Below are 20,815 nucleotides of genomic sequence, written 5' to 3'. Positions count from 1 at the left end.
TCTAAAACTGCCTAGCTGCACCAGTGACAGGCCAATACCTTTGTAAGACATTGCAAGCACAGCTTGAAAAGGGAACACTTTAAATATAAAGTAACTATGCAACATATAAGGTTCTACTACCTTCCCCATCACTTTGGGAAAGTAATTGACCATTTAAAGGTCTTTGATCATCATTTGATGTTTCAAGAACAAGTTACAAACATAGGACTCAGAGGCGCATGTCCTGGGGATTACAGAGCTAAAAGTGCAGAGTGGGAAAGTGGGAACCTTCTTTTAGTTCCTCCTCTCCCTCCACTGTCATCTAGCAGCAGCCATTCAGGCTGCAGCAGAGGGAGGGACAGGAGGTCATATTCTGTTGGCTCAGCTCAGAGACCTGGTCCGTATGGCTTCTGCTTTCCCTCAACTGTTTCCGTTTGAGCTGGTCTTTGTAAGAATTTAAACATTTACAGCAGTGCAGAAAGCCCTCCCACACCTTCCTCAGACCTTTCCACCAAAACAAAGGTGGGAGGAGAAATTGGGGGGTTGGGGTTTAATGTTCTCCGACTTTCAGATGCAGGTGGGTTGTACTACTTAAAAAGCCTCTTACGAGGTGGTCTGTTTTCTTCTTTTTATCTTTACTTTTAAAAGTAAAGCTGTGGCTCAGTGGCAAAGCACCTGGCAATGCTGCGCTCTTGGGAAATGGGGCCTCCGATACCCACCAGAATGCTACGAGATTATCAAGGCGTTGTATGGAAAAACAGATGCCTGCCTCCACATCTTTTAGGGCTAAACTGTATGTCTTTTAAGGCTAAGCTACATGTCTTTTAGGACTAAGCTTTTAGAGTGATTTTAGACCCTGGACTTAATGCTCTTGGGGGAGGGCAGGGAGGCTTAGATGTTAGGGCTATGCTAGCAGCTACAGCTTTCTTGCTTGCTCTAAAATAAGAGCAGGGACACCCAATCGAGACCCTAGTGTGGGGGAAAAGGAGGCTTTAACCCTTTGAACCCTGCTGTGGTCCCAATCTGGATCGGCCTCCCTCTGCCTATAACTTTCATTGATAAGAAGTGATCCATTTGTTTTAATCAATTTGTTCAACAGGTATCCCCCCGATCCAGACTGGGACCATAGCAGGGGGCGGGGAAGTTTAAAGCTGCCCTGTCGCCCTACCCCCCCATGCTAGAGTCTGGATCAGGCCCTCTGCACCTACTTCAGAGTAAGTAAAAAAGGCGTAGCTGTTAGTTATGTACTCAAGTAATGTGTCATTTGGATCTTCAGCTATTGGCTATTGGGGTGGGTGGGTACAGAAATGTAATAAATAAATATCTTAAGATTACAAACCTGCAAACGGTCTTACATAAGTCGCTTGTGGAAACTTTTGGGCTGATAAGCCGGGTAAAAATGCTTTAAATAAACAAACGAACAAACAAACTTCATGTTCCAAGCCTACTAACCCACCCAAGACTGCATCCTCATATCCCAAAAGTGGATACAGATGAGAAACGTTAGTATTATTATTATTAATTAGTTAGTATTATTATTACTATTAGTTAGTATTATTATTAGTAGTATTGCTCCCCAGTTTCATGACTGGGAAGCAATACAAGGCCTCTGGATTGATCAGGTCTGAATGCCAAGAGACTTCTCCTTCCTTGCCCTGTCATTGCAGGCACTGGCTCAGGAGTGCAAACACAAACACACCCACCAGATCGGGTCTGACCGTCCACAGCTCCATCCCAACCTTGACAAGGGGAGAGGAATTCAGAGCTGGATCTCTACCTCTGCCAGCATCATTGGCCCAGAACACGTATGGATATTCTCACTCACCTTTCCTCTGTAAATCACTCCAAGGACAATGGCTGCCACTTCCGCGATGAAGATCATCAGGATAATGACTAGGAACTGAGGCGAGAAGAGAAGAGACAGACGGCTAATGTAGAGGTTTGCATCCTCTTTGGGAAGGTACTGTACACATATATAAAGAAAGCAGGCAAGGCTGGTGGCCTATGTCTAGTCCTCTGTGATATAGGGGTGGTTTTTGGAAGAAAGTCGCATTTGCAAGAATTGTGTGTGCATTTGCTGCAAACCGCGTTTGAGAACTTGCAATGTATTCATTTCCTTATCGTCATGCCGTGAGGCAGCCTTGGACTCCAGTCTTAAAGGCGTTGTACTCTCCCCCACTTTAGATTTTAACATAATATTCATTTTCTTCAAAATGTAGTAAGGTTGCCCTGCTGCCCGTGGAGGCTGTGAATCCACTCCGGGTTTCAGTCAGAACCAGTCAGAACTCTAAAGGAGCTATCCAGCTTGGATAGCTCCTTTAGAGTTCCGAATGATTCTGACTGAAACCCGGAGCAAATTCATCACCCCACTGACATTAGAGCCACCAGCCTCCACTGAAAGGAAGGCTGGAGTTGTGGTGTGTGTGGGGATTCGCTGTGCTGTTGCCCAGCATCACAGGAGTGGGCCCAGCCTCAGCAGATGGGTTTCCTCCTGTCACTGCTCTGTACCCCTAAAGATCTGTCTGTCTCCATGGCCAATCCCTGGCTCCTTCAAGCGGCATTCTCACATACAGCTTCTGTCAGGCCCACAGCCTAGGTCAGCCTTCCCCAACCTGGGGCCCGCCGGGTGTTTTGGTCTACAACTCCCAGCATTCCTGGCCACTGGGCATGCTGGCTGGGGCTGAAGAGAGTTGAAATCCAAAATATCTGGTGAGGCTGGGGAAGGCTGCCCTGGGTCAACACTTAGGCTGATCTACGACCTTATCTGGAGAGAGACAGCCTAGCTACAATTATCCATGCTCTGGTACCTCTCGTCTGGATTACTGCAATGGCAGTGAGATTGTTAACAGGCACCAGCCAACGTGATCATATTATGCCAGTACTTTTCCATCTGCACTGGCTGCCAGTCCATTTCTGGGCCCGATTCAAAGTGCTGTATTAACATTCAAAGCCCTAAATGGCTTGGGGCCAGGTTACCTGAAGGATCGCCTCCTCCCATATATACCTGCCTGAATTGTCCTCAGTGATCTTTCTCCAAGAGCCCCTGCCAAAGGAAATTAGGTGGGTGGCTACTAAGAAGAGGGCCTTTTCTGTTGTGGCACCCCAGTTGGGGAATGAGCTTCCCAGGGAGGCTCACCTAGCACCTACATTGTGTTCTTTTCGGGGCCAGGTGAAAACCATCTTATTTTCCCAGACATTTTAGTCTTCCAGTTTCTGTTGTTTTAAATCTGTTACTGTCTGTTAAACGTTTGTACTGCTGCTAGGCTTTATTTGGGGTTTTATTTCTCTTTTACACTGGAGTTTTAAAATGATAAGATACAATATAAAAGTTTAACATGTTATATTTTATGTTGTTCATTGTTGTGAGCCGACCAGAGAGCTTTGGCTATTGGGCAATATAGAAAGGTAATAAACAAACACACACTTCTGGTCAACACTTCCTTCTAGAGAGGACTCTTCACCACACTGCTATCTGGGACTGGAAGTGAGGGGCGAGTCGCGCGCGAGTTACTTGTCTGAGAATGGGGGTGCCTGTCCCACCACTCTGGCGCCACCTCTGCTGTGATGGAATAATTGCAAAAAAGGCATTTCCGATGGCGGATGCAATACTCACCACGCCCAGTCCAACCTTGGACTCACGGATGGTGGCACAGCAGCCAATCAGCCCGATTATGAACATCACCACGGCAACGCAAATGATGATGACCGCCGGCAAAAGAGCGCATTTGTCCTGAAGGAAGGGGTCATACGCCTTGTAACTGTTGAGAACATATCCGCCAACGTAAGAGAGTCCAACTGCTGCAGCCTTAAAAACATATATTGTAAGTTAGATTCAAAATGGGTTCAAATAAAGCAGTTTTAACTATTATGGTTGTACAAAACGCGGCAGCTCGCCTGATTAAAGGCAGCCGCCGGCATGATCACATCACTCTGATGCTGAAGGAGTTGCACTGGCTACCAGTTGTTTTCCGGGCCAAATTCAAGGTGTTGGTTTTGACTTTTAAAACTCTATATGGTTCCAACCCAGCCTATCTTAAGGAGCGAGTGTTGCCTCCAGCAACACCAGACAGGCTGCTCAACAGGAGTGTTGCCTCGGATGGCCTTCTCTCTGTCCCATCAGCCAGTACAGCTAGGTTGGCGAGGACGAGGGAGAGGGCCTTCTCTGTGGTGGCCCCCACTCTGTGGAACTCCCTCCCTAGGGAACTCCGCCATGCCCCCTCTTTAATGAGCTTCTGCCACGCGTTGAAAACTTGGTTGTTCAAGCAGGCATTTGGGGTGGGCTAGGGAAATTTTAGAAAATGATGTTTTAATATGTAATTTTATTGTTTTTAAACTGTTTGTATTATTGTACATCTCCCAGAGTGGCCGGCTGACCAGCCAGATGGGTGACTAAGAAATTTAATTAATTAATTAATTAATTAATTATGGTTGGTTTCCGCCCCTCCTCAGTGAACCCAAGTGCCTCTTTTCAATGCTGCCCTGAACTGAATCCAAACACAGGACCAAGCCTAGTTTCCATATGGCTGCTAGCCAGGCCTGCTGTAACACAAAGTGCCTCTAGGGTTTGATGTAGCTTGGCCCTGAATAGACAATCAAGACCTGTTTGCTTTACGAAGGATCCAAGGGACCTGAACAAGGCCAGAATTAGTTTGCTAATTTTCAGTTCCGATTAGGACAATTCAGTGCTAGTCAGGGGTGACTATGACTCCCCTATACAATTTCCTCGATTTCCTCAGCTCTCTTCTGCTGAACTCCGAACCTTCTGCTTTACAGTCCCAGGTTCCTAGTTCTCCAACCTGGCCTGGAGTGAAGCCCTCATTCCTCACTCCCTATTATGCCTTAATCAGTTCTGACCTCTTTAAGCTTGCTTGCTCATCTGGCTATTCCTCATTCCACTGACCGGATCACCTACCAGGCAACAATCTCTGAGAACTTGTTTCTCAGGCCTGCACTGATGCCTTGAAACTAAGTACAGCAAAGACTACTAGAGTTTCCCTGCTCTGATACATAAAAGGAAACTGACCTGGTTGGCATGCACGAGAACCCACCATGGCAGGGTTGGTCGCTGTGTCATGAGAACCTGCTAAGGTTTCTGCAGGGTGGCTTATGTTTCACGAACATGACACCCTGAGAACCCATGGCTTGTCATAGGGTTGTTCATGGCCATGCGGGCTTCTCGTATCATCTGAACCTAGCAGGGCGACTTCATTGTGGGTTGTCGGGAACAACCACAGAGCTGCCGGGCAAGAGGGGTAAAAATCCCTGCTGCTCCTTGCCATCTCACTAGTACTGCCACCATCCTCCCTTGTCCCTTCATAGTGCCCTTTGCCCTGTGCTCCTAAACACGAGGACACCAGAGAGTATCCTGAACGTTTTCACAACCTTTAAAAAAAATCAGTCCTGCGCAAGTACTCGGGAGCGAATGTCTGCTGCTAGGAAAGTTGCGTAAATTTCAAGTTTTACTGCTCTGCCTTGAAATTTGCACAATTTCCCCCTCCGTTTTACTGCTCTGCCATGAATTTGCGCATGTTCAGCGATCCTGCTCAGTGCTCTGTAACCCATACGTATATGTGACAGCTAGCAATGGAGACCAGTGAACGGAAGTGAGAAGGATGAAGGGGGATGGGGTAGGGAGGAGCAGAAAGTGGCTGGTGACTACAGGAGATAAGGAGTTTTAGGAGCGGGTGTTGTTACTTCAGTTTAATGTGAAGCAGCCTTTAAAAAAGGTGCTCACTAGCAAGGGAAGCACTGAAATGGAGGATGAAATGGACAAGGACATTCACAAGGGTGGGGGGGATATCAATATCCTGAGTGAAATACCAGACAGGCACTCTTATGCATGAGCACAAATCCCCGAAAAAAAGCAAACGCGTTACCACATTCACAAGGGTTCAGAATATTAATTCCATTCAGTGATGTGATGCGGGGGAGGAGGGAGAGGAGTTTCCCTTGGGAGCTGGCAACCCCAGCAGACCAGTTGCAGAAAGGTGATGTAGAGACGGAGGAAACAAGGAGTTCTGCTGCAAAGGCTTCTGGGATACATGCCAGAGCCAGTGGGAAGACCAGCAGTGGGGTTGGGGTGGACAAGCCATGGCAAGACAAAGACTGCCCGATCATCTGTTGGGTTAGCAAGCCAACAATGAACCCACGGTGGTTTATTCTCAGGGTGACTTAGAGCAACATGTGAACACTCCCACTAAGCGACTGCTGGTGGATGGGTCCACGGTTTGAATCTGGCACACTTTGATGGTGCCTTATATACAAGCTACGGCCTCTCCTGGACAGGGATAACTTGGCCATAGTTGTACAGGTGCTGGTAATCTCAGTTAATTAGATTACTGCAACAGGCTCTACGTGGGGCTGCCCTCAAGGTTAGTCTGGAAGCTGCAGCTACTGCAGAATGCAGCAGCTCAACTGCTGCTGGGAGCTGCCCCTTTTCAGCATGTAACTTCTTTGCTGAGGGAGCTTCACTGACTGCCCATTTACCACTGGGCCAGGTTTAATGTTTTGTTCTTGGTGTATAAAGCCCTAAACAACTTGGGTCCAGGACATTTGAGAGAGCGCATTCTCCCTTACCAGTCTGCCCAGTCACTGAGGTCATCAGATGAAGCACTCCTGGTGGTTCTGTATGGGTCTGTGGTCTGTTTGGAGTTCACTCAGAACAGAGCCTTCAGTGTGTTGGCTCCCTCTCTGTGGAACTCCCTGCCTGTTGATGTCAGGCAACCACCAATTTTGTTTTGTTTTTGCACCTTCTGAAGACATTTTTATTTAAACAAACCTTCCCTGATTGATCAGCCATGGTTTTATTGGCATAATCAGATTGTAAAGATTTCAGTTCTGTACTTTGATTCTTTTTCTTTCTTTTAATGTTCACTGCTCAGAAACTTTATTGGATGTTGAGCAGTATATAGATCTTGTAAATAATAATTAATAATACATATAGAACAAAGAAAAACCAATGAACTTGAATACTTCTGCATGAAAACTCACATTTTCAAAGATAAAAAGCCCAAGTTTGGAAGAAATGCCTGATTGCAAAACCATGAGGGACATGAGGCAGAGTCATGTGATGTAGTTCATGATATTAATTTGTCATACTGTTAAAGGTTCCTCTTCTGCCTAGCTATCTTGAAATAATCCAGTATTTTTTAAACAGCTTAGTAGTCCCCGTTGAACTCAGTGGGACTTACTTCCACGTAGGCGTGTATAGGATTGACTGTTCAAGGTTCATTCTTTTAAACAGAGGCTGAGATTGTACAGTTGGTTCCTCCCTTTCATCAAACTAAACTTCCCAAAAGACTTTTAATGCATAAATACACCTGTAAATCTTCCAGTACTTTCCCAGCACTTTGGTTAGAGGAAATCAAAACATGTCCACCCCAAATTCTGTACACACTTATTTTGGATTTGAGTTCTGAAGCAACTGATAGGTGCCTTCCTCAAATATGTACTGGGGGTTTTACACAAGGTAGCCTTGTTGGAAAAGGCTGCTCATGCTTCTTTATTGCCTTTTTTTAATTATTGGGGGCAGGGGTAAGGAATGGAGATATGCAGCAGTGGTGGAAAAGGAGACCACAGTTTGCAATGAAGAGAGCTCCCACCGACCCACCCAAAGATTCACAAACAGCACAAATATGGTGGTCAGGCTACAAGCCAGAGAACTGTACTGTACCTTTAAAATACCTACTTTATCAAGAGACAAGGCGGCAGCAGCTTCTCCATTTGTTCCCTGGTCCTTTCATCCCTACCCGCCCCAATGCTATCGGATGCAAAACTTCAACTGTGCAGCACCAAAGTTGGGGTGTGAGGAGGGGAAGAGACCAAAGAACCGGGGGAAAAACATATGGGAGAAACTATGGCTACCTTACTGCCCTCAGTGACCTGGTTTGCACATCACAGCCAGCTATGGATTAAACAACCAATAGGCCTGTTTCCACATAAGGATAATCGACGGTCTGTTGTAGGGTTGTGTGTGATGGGATTATTTAGTAATGATGCATCCTGTGAGAAAGGCCATTAGCAGAGAAAAAACACAAAAAGGCAAAACCGAATGAGCGTTTACCAGTCCCACATGCACATAGGGCTATCTTAATAAAAGAGAAGACCACACCCTTCTTTAGTGACGAAAAGGTAAAATAGTTTCACTCACAACTGTTCTTGCATATAAAATGCAGGTACAGCGTAGAGTTTAAAAAAGAGTTTGTTCAGTCCATGTTGTGTTTCATTACAATGGCAGGACTGAGAGAGCAAACACACATGGTCCCAGCAATGGTGGAAGTCAGGGGAGGGGGGGAGGAGCAAAAGGAAGAAAACACAGGAAACCACATTCTAGGCTGTAGAGATCCTAGGGCTAGCTGTGGTCAAAATTCCCATGTATTAACTAACTGCAACACTGCCTCCTTCCAGTAACTTGCAGACGAGGTTGCAATATTCCCAACAGTGCGAGGGTTGTTTAACCCTCGAAAAACCCTCCCCGGCTGGGATCACATGACACAACAAGCCATGGCAAACCCCGGTTGGGAGCTGTATTTTCATAATGGCAGGTGACAGCAAGCCATGGCAAGCCCCTCGAAGGTTTTGCTAACTAGATGTCAAAACTTCAACATGCAATTTTCATCATTTTACTATTCTGTTAAATCTGATTATGGCCTACCAGATCACTTTTTTAAAATTATCTGTTGGTGCGCTGAGGAAAGCATTTATTACTTTGAGATTTCAAAGGACACCTTTATCATATATAGAGGGAGGTATGCCGGAGCACCTGTAAAATTTTGTAAATGTATTTGTGGCCAGAATGAAGTGGAAGACATTGTCCATTATGTATTATAGTGTTATCTGCAGAATTCCCCTAGGATAGGTTTTTGAAAAAGATTCTTGAGAGAGTTCCTGTTTTAAAGTTGCTGCTCTGTTGACCAGGCAATGGCAGAAGGCCAGACTCATCCCAGAATTTATACCAGGCCTGGCCAATCCAAAGGTTTCATCCTGCCAGCCAGTCTTGGGGGCCAACATTGCACACTCCTATTTTTACTCCTGTGTCAGAAGAGGGTTCTGAGGCATCAACACACACAGGCCATGACAGCTTATTACACTTAAACCTTAGGGTGCTACGGAATGAAGGTTTTATCATGCAACCAGCCTGCCTCATTCACAGAATTTTACGGGGGGTCCAAATATCATTGTCTTCACCTTGTGACGCTCCTGTGTTTTCCCCGCTGCTTCTTCTGTCTTTTTTTCTTTCCACAAATAATCCATGAAGCAGGAAAAGACAGAATGGCTGCACAATAGCTGTCTTTCGATGGATAGTGCTGTGCGTCCTCTGTCTGGAAGCAACCCAGGCCTCAGAGTTAGACACCATGGGATGTTAAACCCATTTTTATGTCTGTCTGTATGGTGGGTTGTGTTGTTTTTTTAATAGCAGCCCTGGAGACCCCTGAACCAGACTGGGACTGTGGTATGGGGGGGGGGATTTAACCCTTCCCCCCATGCCATGGTTCCAACAAAAAGGCCCTCCCCAAAGTTGTTATTTGCCCTCAAAAGGGAACCCCTTATTTGTGCACATACCAGCTCCCCCCGTCCCCAGGGCAAACGGCAGCTTTGGAGGTGCAATTTTTATTGGGACTACGGCATAGTGGGAAAGAGGTGTGTGGTGTGGTGCTGGTGTGGTGTGGTGTAGTGGTTAGAGTATTGGACGAAGAGATCCCCCTAAACCTCATGGATTGTGAACACGTGGGTAATGGTCAGATCTGCGTGCCTAGCTTCTCGAAGGGTCCTTATTAAGTACTTCTGAGGACTGGAAATGTTGAGTGCACTTGGGTACAGAGCAGCAAGAGAAGTACTAGAATATTGCAGACTTGAGCCAACAACCCCACAGAACAGCCTCCCCCAATGTGATGCCTTCCAGATGTTTTGGACTAGAACTCCTTTAATCCCTGACCACTGCCTATCCTGGCTGAGGCTGATGGGAGTTGGGTCCAAGACATCTGGAAAGCAACCCTATTCTATGGAGTTGTCAGCTCAAGGCCGCAGTATTCTAGAAGTACTTAATACAGACCATTCGAGAAGCTAGGCTTGGGAACGGCTCTCTTTCAGTTGGGCAATCCCACTGAGCAATCTGTTGCTCAATCACCCTGGCTAAAACCCAGAAGCCACTTACTCAGCAGCACAATGGCTTCAATGGGGTCCTTTCAGAATAAGCTGTTTTCAAATACCAGCATATATTGATATGAGGCGGCCACGGATGGCCAAACTAGATGTGGTCACTTGGTTTGCCTTTGTGTAATTAATTTTTCTGCAACAAATAGCCAGTGTGGGGGGGGGGGCAGGGGGAAGCCTGATCCAGACTGGCAGCGGGGTGGGAAGAAGGGCCTTTGCCCCTGCCACAGTCCCTTTTGAAAATGGAGCCCCCAGCACTTGCTGTTTGTAATGGGAGGACACCTTCCACTGGCACCACTGCAAACAGCAGGAAAAAGGTTAGAGCCCCCTTCTCCTCCCCCCACCCCACCCCATGGTCTTGATCCGGCTTGCCAAACCCACTATTAGGTTACAGACCAAAAAACACCCCAATGCAAAGAAATGTCATTTCTCGCTTGGCTCTTAGTATACCAATTTCAAGTGACTGATAGAGAGATAAACCCCCAGAAGGGGAAAACATGGCCCCAAACCCCCCAGGATTAATATTTTTTAAAACAGCCCATCTAGATTGGAGACGCTTACTCTCACACTGACAGCTCTATCGACCGCAACATGATATTGCCCTATAGTCATTCCATAACTTTTAGAAAATCACTCTGCATGTTGAAACCAAGACAGACATTTATTTTATAATATGGGTTTTCAATTGTTCCATTTCTCATAGTTTTATCTTAATGTGGACCACTTAACACCACTTTCCTATACAGGCTTTTCTACATGAAACTTTTAACCTGCCTCTTTACCGAGGCTTCTGCTTCCAGATTCTTTGTGGGTGGGATTAAGATCGGCTCCTTTACACGTGTTTTTTCCAGAAGGTTTTTCTTTTTCTGCCTTTCTATGTTTCATTACACAACTACTAGGTGGCGCTAAGGCATAGCAGAATTGCACATATGCACCAGAGTTTCATGCCACCATTCATAGAAATACCAGACTTCTTTTGTTAGAATAAAACTCACTTTAATGGTTGCAAAGCGTGGGAAAGGCCCTGGAGGATGAGGATGTCATGTAAAGCACCCCCAAACTACCATGAGTGAGAAATCATGAGTGCACAATAAATGCCTTATATAGAAAGTATTTATAATTATGGAAGAAACGTAGGAAAATGCAATGTTGTGGTAATTGTTTGACTAGAGAACCAGCCATGTAAATTCACTCTTCTTTATTTTCACAGGCAAGAAATACCAACATTTTTGTGGGGTTTTGCCACTCAAGGTTGGCCACGATGGGTACATTCTTGCTTTCACTGAAGTCGGATGGCAACGATCCCACTAATTTAACTGAGCTCTATACTGCAATTGGATTATCCCGTTTATATAATCAGCAGAATTAATCTGTAAAACAGGGTGGAGAACCTCTTTAAGCTCAAGGGCCAAATTCAATTTTGGCGAAGCTGTTGTGGGGGCTATTCTAGAGGTAGGTGTGGCCAAAGGCAAAAGGGGTGGGACCAAAAATACAGAAATGCCAGCATATCGTAATGAAAGCTCTTTCTTCCACTAACTAAGCCTCAGGAAAGGTAATTTAACCTTTTAGAAAGGAGAAAAATGGTAGGGGCAGCCCTGGTAATTCACCAGAGGAAACTTAGAACCTGTCAGAAGTAGGAAGCTCAGAGAATAGGGGCTTTTCTACACGAGGCTGTTAATCTGCTGCATCTACTTCCAGTTTCATCACGGAATTGAGAACCGAACACAACACGAGCAGCGTTTCCTTTCCTGCTTTGCGCCATAACCTCTAGGTGGCACTATGGTGTAGCGAAATAGGGCAAACGCACAAGAGAAAATTGCATTTTCTTTCACCATCAGGAATAATGCCCATTTTCCCTGCTCTAAAAAAACTCACAGAAAGTGCTGTTTACAAACAGAAGCGAAACTGGAAGGTCACAACGTCATCTAAAGAACCCATGCACAACCATGAGTGGGGAATGACGAGCTCACAACAAATGCCTCGTGTAGAAAAGCTCCATGTCACAAAAATCTAGTGTTAACTCTCAATGAAACCTTGTGATGTTCCTGAGTCCATGCGGAAAGATATTGGATTTTCGAGTGTGAAATCGACAGCAGTTTCTCAGCCTCAGGTAGAAACTCAGTAAAGTGAATATGCTAGAAGAGCTCTGAGGCTTTTTAAATAGTTCCCAGAACCATTCTTCTGAGAAGAAACTCCTAACAAGCAATCAGCTACACGCCCTAGCACAGGGAAAGAATGTAACCCGATTTGCTGTGATCTCATACATTCACCAATACGTTTACTGGCAAACAGCTTGAAGTGGAAAACAAACAGAAGACTGCTAACTGCAACATTCAGTTGAGCCCACTCCCTAAGACCTAGGAAGTGCCCAATCCAAACCTATTTCTTCTGCAGGATGTCCCAATCTCCAATTACCTCCTAGGCACGGTTAACATATTGGCTAGGAAGGAATAAAACATCTTGCTAAAAACAACAAAAAGGCTTTCTTCAGCTACGTGCATAGTAAAAGGCAGAGGAAAGAAATGGTTGTTCAGCTATTAAATAAGGACGGCAAAATGATAACAGAGGACAAAGAAAAGGCAGAGGTGCTCAATTCCTACTTTGGCTCAGTCTTCTCCCAAAAGAGGGTCTATGACCCCCCTGGCAAAGGCGAAGTACAGGCTGAAGGGGCAGGATTGCAGCTTGAGATCGACAGGCATATGGTCAAGGAACACCTCATTACTTTGAATTGAGTTCAAATCTCCAGGGCCAGATGAACTGCATCCTAGAGTCATAAAGGAACTGGCAGAAGAACTCTCAGAACCGCTGTCTATTCTCTTTGAGAAATCATGGAGGACCGGGGAAGTGCCAGATGACTGGAGGAGGGCTAACGTTGTCCCTATCTTCAAAAAGGGTAAAAAGGAGGAACCTGGGAACTACAGACCAGTGAGTCTGACATCAATCCCTGGGAAAATTCTGGAGCAGATCATAAAGCAATCCATCTGGAAGCACCTTGACAACAATGCCGTGATTACTCGAAGCCAACATGGATTTGTCAAAAACAAGTCCTGCCAGACAAATCTGATCTCATTTTTTGATCAAGTCACCTCCCTTGTAGACCGTGGGAATGCTGTAGACATCATATACCTCGACTTCAGCAAAGCTTTCGACAAAGTGCCCCATGATATCCTGATGAGCAAACTAGCTCGAAGTGGGCTAGATGAAACAACGATCCGGTGGATCCACAGTTGCCAAAGAATCGGACTCAAAGAGTGCTTATCAATGGGACCTTCTCAAGCTGGGGAGAGGTAACGAGTGGGGTACCGCAGGGCTCAGTCCTGGGCCCAGTGCTCTTCAATATTTTTATTAATGACTTGGAGGAGGAGGTGCAGGGAATGCTGATCAAATTTGCAGATGACACAAAATTGGGCGGGATAGCGAATACTTTGGAAGACAGAAACAAAATTCAAAGTGATCTGGATAGACTGGAGTGCTGGGCAGAAAACAACAGAATGGCATTTAATAGGGACAAATGCCAAGTTCTGCACCTAGGAAAAAGAAACCAAATGCACAGTTACAAGATGGGGGATACGTGGCTCAACCACACTACGAGCGAGAAGGATCTTGGAATTGTCGTCGATCACAAGCTGAATATGAGCCAACAATGTGATGTGGCTGCAAAAAAGGCAAATGCTATTTTGGGCTGCATTCATAGAAGCATCGCTTCCAAATCCCCGGAAGTACTAGTTCCCCTCTACTCAGCACTGGTTAGGCCTCATCTGGAGTACTGTGTCCAGTTCTGGGCACCACACTTTAAGAAGGATGCAGACAAGCTGGAGAGGGTTCAAAGGAGGGCAACAAAGATGATCAGGGGACTGGAAACAAAGCCCTATGAAGAGAGACTGAAAGAACTGGGCATGTTTAGCCTTGAGAAGAGAAGACTGAGGGGAGATATGATAGCGCTCTTCAAGTACTTGAAAGGTTGTCACAGAGAAGAAGGCCAGGATCTCTTCTTGATCATCCCAGAGTGCAGGACACGGAATAATGGGCTCAAGTTACAGGAAGCCAGATTCCGGCTGAACATCAGGAAAAACTTCCTGAGTGTCAGAGCAATACGGCAATGGAACCAATTACCTGGGGAGGTGGTGGGCTCTCCCACACTGGAGGCCTTCAAGACGAGGCTGGACAGCCATTTGTCAGGGATGCTCTGACTTGGATTCCTGCATTGAGCAGGGGGTTGGACTCGATGGCCTTGTAGGCCCCTTCCAACCCTACTATTCTATGATTCTATGATTCTAAGGGTCAGGTGGTCAGAGATTCCAATCCTGAACATTCTATTGGCTATCACAACCAAAGACCAAAACCCTGGTTCTAGTCTCAGTTTCTTATGGCGTACCACTTTGAATTATGACTGTGGTTGGTACTATTTAAGCCCACCAATTTAGCTTGGTGGATAGAGAGAAGTTTCTCCCTTTCACATGCAATACTAGAGCTCAGAGTCATCCAAGGAAAGGGATTTTCAGTAGATTCAGGCTAGTCAAAAGAAAGTACTCCCTCATAAAATGAATAAGTAAGCTCAGAGCAATGGCAGGGGAATACTCCAAATAAAGGTGCAGGGTTAATTTGTTCAATTAGTGGGTGCAGTGGCCACACAGGGTGCAGAGCTAATTAACAGCTGTGGATACATTCGAGAGCCTTGGGTGCAAAAGGGATCACAAAGGGGAAGGAAATGTTGCCTAACTGCCAGGTGGAACCAAATAAGCTTCCTTTTTAGCCTGGGTTCCTAGTGTATAAAAAGACTAGCATGATCATTATGTTCTGTAGTAGTAGTGGTTTCATGCTGTTTTAAGTCTGGCTTGATTTGCTCTGCTGTTTATACTTCTGGCTGCTTAGCTGGGGGACTTATCTGTTTATGATTCTGCAAAGTTTGCCAAGCCTTTCACTTCCTGGATTCAGTCTGCTTTATTCAGCCACTTCTGCTATCACAGTATACCACTGCATGCCAGTTGTTAGGAAGCAACAGTAGGAGAGGGCTATTGCCTTCAATATGTACACAGGGGCTTCCCAGGGGCATTGGGTTGATCAATTTGGGAGGAAGGCTATTGAACAAAACCTTTGTTCTGATGCCGCAGGGCTCTCACATTCTAATGTTAACTTGTTGCCAGTAATATTTGGCAGTCACTGCCACTACTAGGCAACCTGTCTTCCGATCTCTGTCGGGCTCCAGACAGGAAATTAATAGAGAAAAGAAAGGAAAGCTCTATAGAATTAGAGAAGTTACAAGTAGGGCCTGCAACAAAATGGTGCAATGTGTAGTGTTCCTGTTCAGTGTTCCAAGCAGCCATGCCCATTCCAGGACACTCCATTCCATCCCCCCCACTTCTTGGTTTTCCAAATTCCCCAAGAAATTATTCAGCATTCTGCAGCCACTGAGCATGCTCAGTCCTCCATTGGCCTGGGTTGCAGGGGCAGACTACCCTCTGAGGGCTTTTTCTCTAAAAGAAAATTGTACTGCTGCAAACCTGGGGGTTCTCCGAGCATGCCAGTAAACCCACCCCCCACCCCGTCTTGTTTCTCAATCTCCTTGTTTGGGCTACAATACTGTTGGCACTCACCAGCTGAGTTCACTATTAGAGGGAATGCTGATAGTTCCGAATAAACAGAATCAAGTGTTTTCAATTTAACTTAGATTTTACTGGAATTTTGTGTAGCCAGCTAAGCAGCTTAAGACTGGGCTACCCTCCAATGATACCTGATATACCAATACAATACCGGTTTCTGCAGGGTGTTCTGCAGGTTGCTGAAACTGTATAAAATACTAGAGAGTCTGGCTACAGCTCTCTATTTGACACACTACAATTGCTTCATTATCTTGTGAACTAGGCCTCATAACTTCTCTGGTCTTATCATGATTGGGAAAAACCATGTTCTGGAAATGAGATGTGTGCCAAAAACATACAAGCGGTGCTTTTTAATATCTAGAAAGTTATTATTTTCAAGTTAATATTCCAGCATACCTTTTGAGTATGCTGTATACAGGCATAGTGAATTAACTGCACACTTTCCTCTGATTCTCCTGTGCCTCTGCCTAAGAGAAACTCTGCTGCATCCCTACATTAACAAACCTGCCAGGGACCTGCAAAGAACCTTCTTAACAAACCAGTTAAGTTACCAATAGATGTGTGAAGCTTGAATTCAGCAGGCTGAACACAAGGAGTGCCAGCATACTCTCTGACACGAGTGAGATGGAGTAGAAAATGTTGCAACTCCAAGCATGTTAATTGCAAATCTTGCTCAAGTTAACAAGTGCACAAAATAATTCAGCAACCGTCTGCATAACATCTAAAGCATCTGTGCAAGAGTTGCTTTGAAATGGAAGCATAATATAAACCTTAACGTGTGTACGAGCACATCAGAATGCATGTCTGGACCCGACTATTGCCAATAAAAATGGCAAGCCTTCATCCCAAGAACTCAAAATTAAGGTCTTGTCTCCATTTTCCTAGCAAATGTTACTGAGAGAGCTAGCAAAATCTTTCATTCTGTAATAAGAACAAAATTGCAGTGCCAACCCACCAATGAAACAGGGTGAGGCACCGGCATGAGGTGGCAGAGCTGGAAGAGCGGCAAAGTGCACTGCTCCCCTGCCACAACCCCAGCCTAGCCCCAGCCCAGAGAGCCTACAGCCACCTCCGGTGAGGGTGAGTGGCAAATTGTGCCGCTCTCCCGCCCACACCCTAGCCCAGAGAGCCCACCGCCACCTTCAGTGGGTGCTCTAGAGAGCCCTGCCAGCCGCTTTCCCACTGTGGTATTTGCTGCAGTGGGAAAGCAGCCAGCAGGGCTGTTCAGAGCAACTGCCAGGCCTATGTTGCTGGCAGGGCTCTCATAGGATCTTAGCACATTGCTGACATCTCACAAGAGCCCAAATGCCACCAAGATTTCATGAGTGCCACTGCGTGGCAGCCAAGGAAAGGTGATGGGCTCTCTGGGCTGTGGCTGTGGGGGAGAACTGTGTGGTGGCAATGCAAGTTCTGCTTCAGGTGGCAAGAGAGCTTGCGCCAGGCCTGCAAAATACTATGAAGTTTTAGGAGCTGGGACAATATGCACACAGCTGAAGGCAGTGGCCCCTGGATTCTTCTAGTCCTGGTTAGGAATATAGGCAATATATGACTGCAAACTCTACTCAGAATGATCTGTTTGAGGGGTTTTGTTACCCTATGTGGAATGAGACAAGAGCATCCCCATGCAAGCACAGTGGCTGCATTCACACATCACAATAAGTCAGGATTCTAAATAATTCTGGCTTATGGTTAACAAGGCAAATTACTGATGATACAGGTTTCCTGATCACTCCTGCTACCTATCAGAGCAGCTAAACAAACCATGGACCTTCTTTCCATGTGTTGTTTATCACTGCGTGCGAACCAGGAACTCTGGTTTGTCTCTTCCCCGAACAAGCCAGAGTCATAAGCTAACAAACCACGACGAGCCAGAGTTCCCAGCTCGCACCCAGTGATAAACAAACCATGGAAAGAAGGCCCATGGTTTGTTTAGCTGCTCCTGTTTCTAGTGGGCGTGATCAGGCAACATGCTTATTGCTTAGAAATGATAAGCCAGGGTTCCCCCTGGAACCATGGCTTCTCGTGTGCATTGATGCTATTCCATTCATGTCCTACTTCTGGGTTTCCCCACAGTGGTTGGCCAATGTGTGAACAGAATGCTGGATTAGATGGACCCTTGGTCTGATCCAGCATGGTCTTCTTATGTTACTATTGCGTCTAAACCAGGTGTGCCCCAGAAGTCCCTGGGTAACTGCGGAGAAATCTGGAGTGCAGACCCAGTTTGCAGAGGGAGCCAGCCATGCTGGAAGTTGCATAAAGAGACCAAAACCCAAGAGCTTTCTTAAGGTGGACCGAGCTACAGGGTCTTTAAGCAACACTGTTTTTATCTGAAACATTATATGTAGGGTTGTCACACCTTTTATGATTCAGGTTGAAACTGACACACAAATAATTTCCCAACCATAATTGCGTTTGCCCTGGGCAAACAAGTAAATTCAGTTCAGTCCTACACATTTGGTAACCTTCTGCAGATCGGTGCAATTAATTCTACAGAAAGCAGAGCCAAGTGCTTCAAAATGAGTGTATACAAACACATGCAAACACTAAACGCCAGGACGTTTCAAAATAGTTAACTGGAAACAAAGCTAACCTGATCTTCTTTCCTTAAGCTTTTAGAGCTCTTCCTGTAATTTGACTGAAGCTGGGGAAACTTTGGGTAAGACTGGATGGTAATTACAGACACATCATTTGAGAACTATGCAGAAATAGGGTTATTGAAATATCTTAGGTTTTTGCAGTGCCGTGGCTCCCAGATGCTAACAGCAACAATATAAATTAGTATTACTTTGAAACGTAACATTAATAAAAAGTTGCATCAGTCAGTAGTGAATTTTCAAAAAGCAGGGGGAGTGGTGATGTTTAATCTTGCCTTGAAGCCATATGCTCTGGTTTTCAAGCCTTTCCTTCCAGTTCCAAATGGGTCAAGGGCTAGCTGCAGTGGAGTGATATGCAAGATGTACTCTGCACGTTCCCCAAGACACCATCCTCTTTACTGTTAAACATCTTTCAGGGTAGACCTGGCCTTGACAAGCAGTGAGATCATCCTCTTACCAAACCTGAAAAGGACTGGGACAGTATTGCAAAACAGGCATCTGTCCAGAGGCATATAGTTGGTGTGCAGCACACTAGCAAAGTCATGGCCCATCACTGTAAGAATAAACTTCCACTTTGGGTGCAATCCTATGGCCACTAGACAGCAGCTCGATGACCATAGGATTATTTGGTTTATGGGAACTGACCTCAGAGCCAGTGCTCTGAGGTCGTGTTCCCAGAAAACTGCCTTCCCGCCCCTGCCCCCTCATAAGAGGTGTGGTTCATCCCTGGCTCCATGCTCGTAACAGCAGTGTGGAGAGGGGGAAAGGGGGAAAGGGGGTGTTCCTGTGGGCAGGGAATGGAGGAAGCGTCATTACGACGCTTCCTATGTGTCATCTAGCCTCCCCCGACCAGACCCGACTAGACAGCCAAAATTGGCCATCTAGTCGCTAATGCAGGGCAGCCGGAGTGCGGTGGAGAAGATTCCCTCCACACTCCGCCCACACTGCGTTGGATAGTTGGTCACCTCCAAGTTCGGAGGTGGCCGACTATCCCCACTGGATTGCGCCCGTACTGAATTTCTGCTTGCCATGCAATTGTTAAAGCAGGGGTGTTGGAATGCTTTCAGCCCGAGTGCCAAATTCAATTTCGGAAATGTTCTCGGGGGCTTACTCCAATGGTAAGTGAGGCCAAAGGCAAAGGGAGCAGGTGCAAAATCCTCAAAATACCAGCATATTTTAGCTTAGAGCTTTTACTGTCAGTAACTAAGCCTTAGGAGAGGCATTTCAACCGGGGGGGGGGGGCGTTTTGCAAAAGCTCGGAAACTACCAAATGACTGGTGGCCTGGGGAAAGGGGGTGAAGTCAGGTGAAGGGGTGTAGCCATCTGGTGAATCTGGGAGGGCCGGATTGAGACCTCAGACAAACCAGATTTGGCCTATGGGCCTGAGGTTATGCGTCTCTGTATTAAAGGTACAGACGCTCTGCAGAAAAGGAGCCCACAGTCTTATGGATGTCAACAATCTATTTCAATTTCTTTCAAGCAGCGATAATGAGAGACACTGGGGGCTTCCCAAATAGCCTCAATCAGTCTCCTCCAAGATCCTAGTTATTACCAGAATGATCAGCGGCATGAGCAACTCCCCTGTGAGGAAAGGTTACAATGTTTGGGGGCTATTTCGTTTAGGCAAAAAAGGCAAGTAAAGGGCATGATAGATGTATATAGAATTAGGCATGGTGTGCAGAAAGTGGCTTTCCCCCCTCTCTCATAATACTAGAACCAGGCTCATCCCATGAAGCTGAATGGTGGGAGATTCAGGACAGATAAAAGGAAGGACACCTTCACCCAGCACATAGTTAAACTATGGAATTCACTTCCGCAAGATGTAGTAATGACGACTGCCAACTTGGGCGGCTTTAAAAGGGGATCAAACAAACACACGGAGGATAAGACAATCAATGGCTACTAGTCATGATGGCAATACATTGCCTCCGGTATCAGAGGCAATATGCTGGGGAACAAGACTGGGGGTGTCTCCATGGGTGATTTGTTGCGAGCTGGCTGCTTTTGGAGGTCATTTGGGGCATGTGAGGGCTGCCATCCCGCAGCCACCCCAGAGCTTTTCACAGAAAAACTGAATTTCCTGAGACTACTTAAAGTCTGATTCTTTCCCTTAAATCAGGTTCTCCGTGCTATAGTTGCTGTGTGCCCCAACCCCTGCATTTACTTTGGGTATGCTAGCCCTGCCCAGGGGTGTTCCTTTCACCGTGACCCAGGTCAAGGGGTGTTTCCTGTCCCTGTGTTTCCCGTCCCTATCTTTCCCAGCACAAACATATGTGTGTCTATTCAGAAGTAACTCCCATTTTGCCCAATGAGGTTTGTTTCCAAAATGCGCACTCCTAAAGTTACTGAGATTCCCATAAATCAAAATAATGCATTTAGGCGCCTTAAAACTATGTCGAAGCTGTGTGTCTTTGATGTCACCTTCCTTGGTTTCCGGAAGTAATTAATTCGCAGCTTTGCACCTTCGCAACATCAGGAGCTTCGGCGGAA

At 46.0% G+C, this 20,815-nt stretch overlaps 1 protein-coding gene across 4 annotated transcripts in view; it reads right to left on the bottom strand.

Moving 5' to 3' along the window:
- Positions 1 to 20,815, bottom strand: part of LOC146351954 (tetraspanin-36-like) — a 42,308-nt gene that overhangs the window by 12,998 nt on the left and 8,495 nt on the right. For all 4 annotated transcript variants that reach the window (XM_084832897.1, XM_084832899.1, XM_084832900.1 and 1 more), the window contains 2 exons: positions 3,593 to 3,784; positions 1,805 to 1,879 (listed from right to left, as the gene is read on the bottom strand). In XM_084832897.1, the coding sequence (XP_084689023.1) occupies positions 1,805 to 1,879; positions 3,593 to 3,784 (267 nt within the window). The remainder of the gene's footprint in view (positions 1 to 1,804; positions 1,880 to 3,592; positions 3,785 to 20,815) is intronic.

Source organism: Heloderma suspectum, chromosome 2 (assembly GCF_057233095.1).
Source record: "Heloderma suspectum isolate Gila_16-S chromosome 2, 16-S_ref, whole genome shotgun sequence".
NCBI classification, from domain to species: Eukaryota; Metazoa; Chordata; class Lepidosauria; order Squamata; family Helodermatidae; genus Heloderma; species Heloderma suspectum.
Note: the sequence above shows the minus strand (reverse complement) of the source record. Positions and strands in the feature narration are given on the sequence as shown.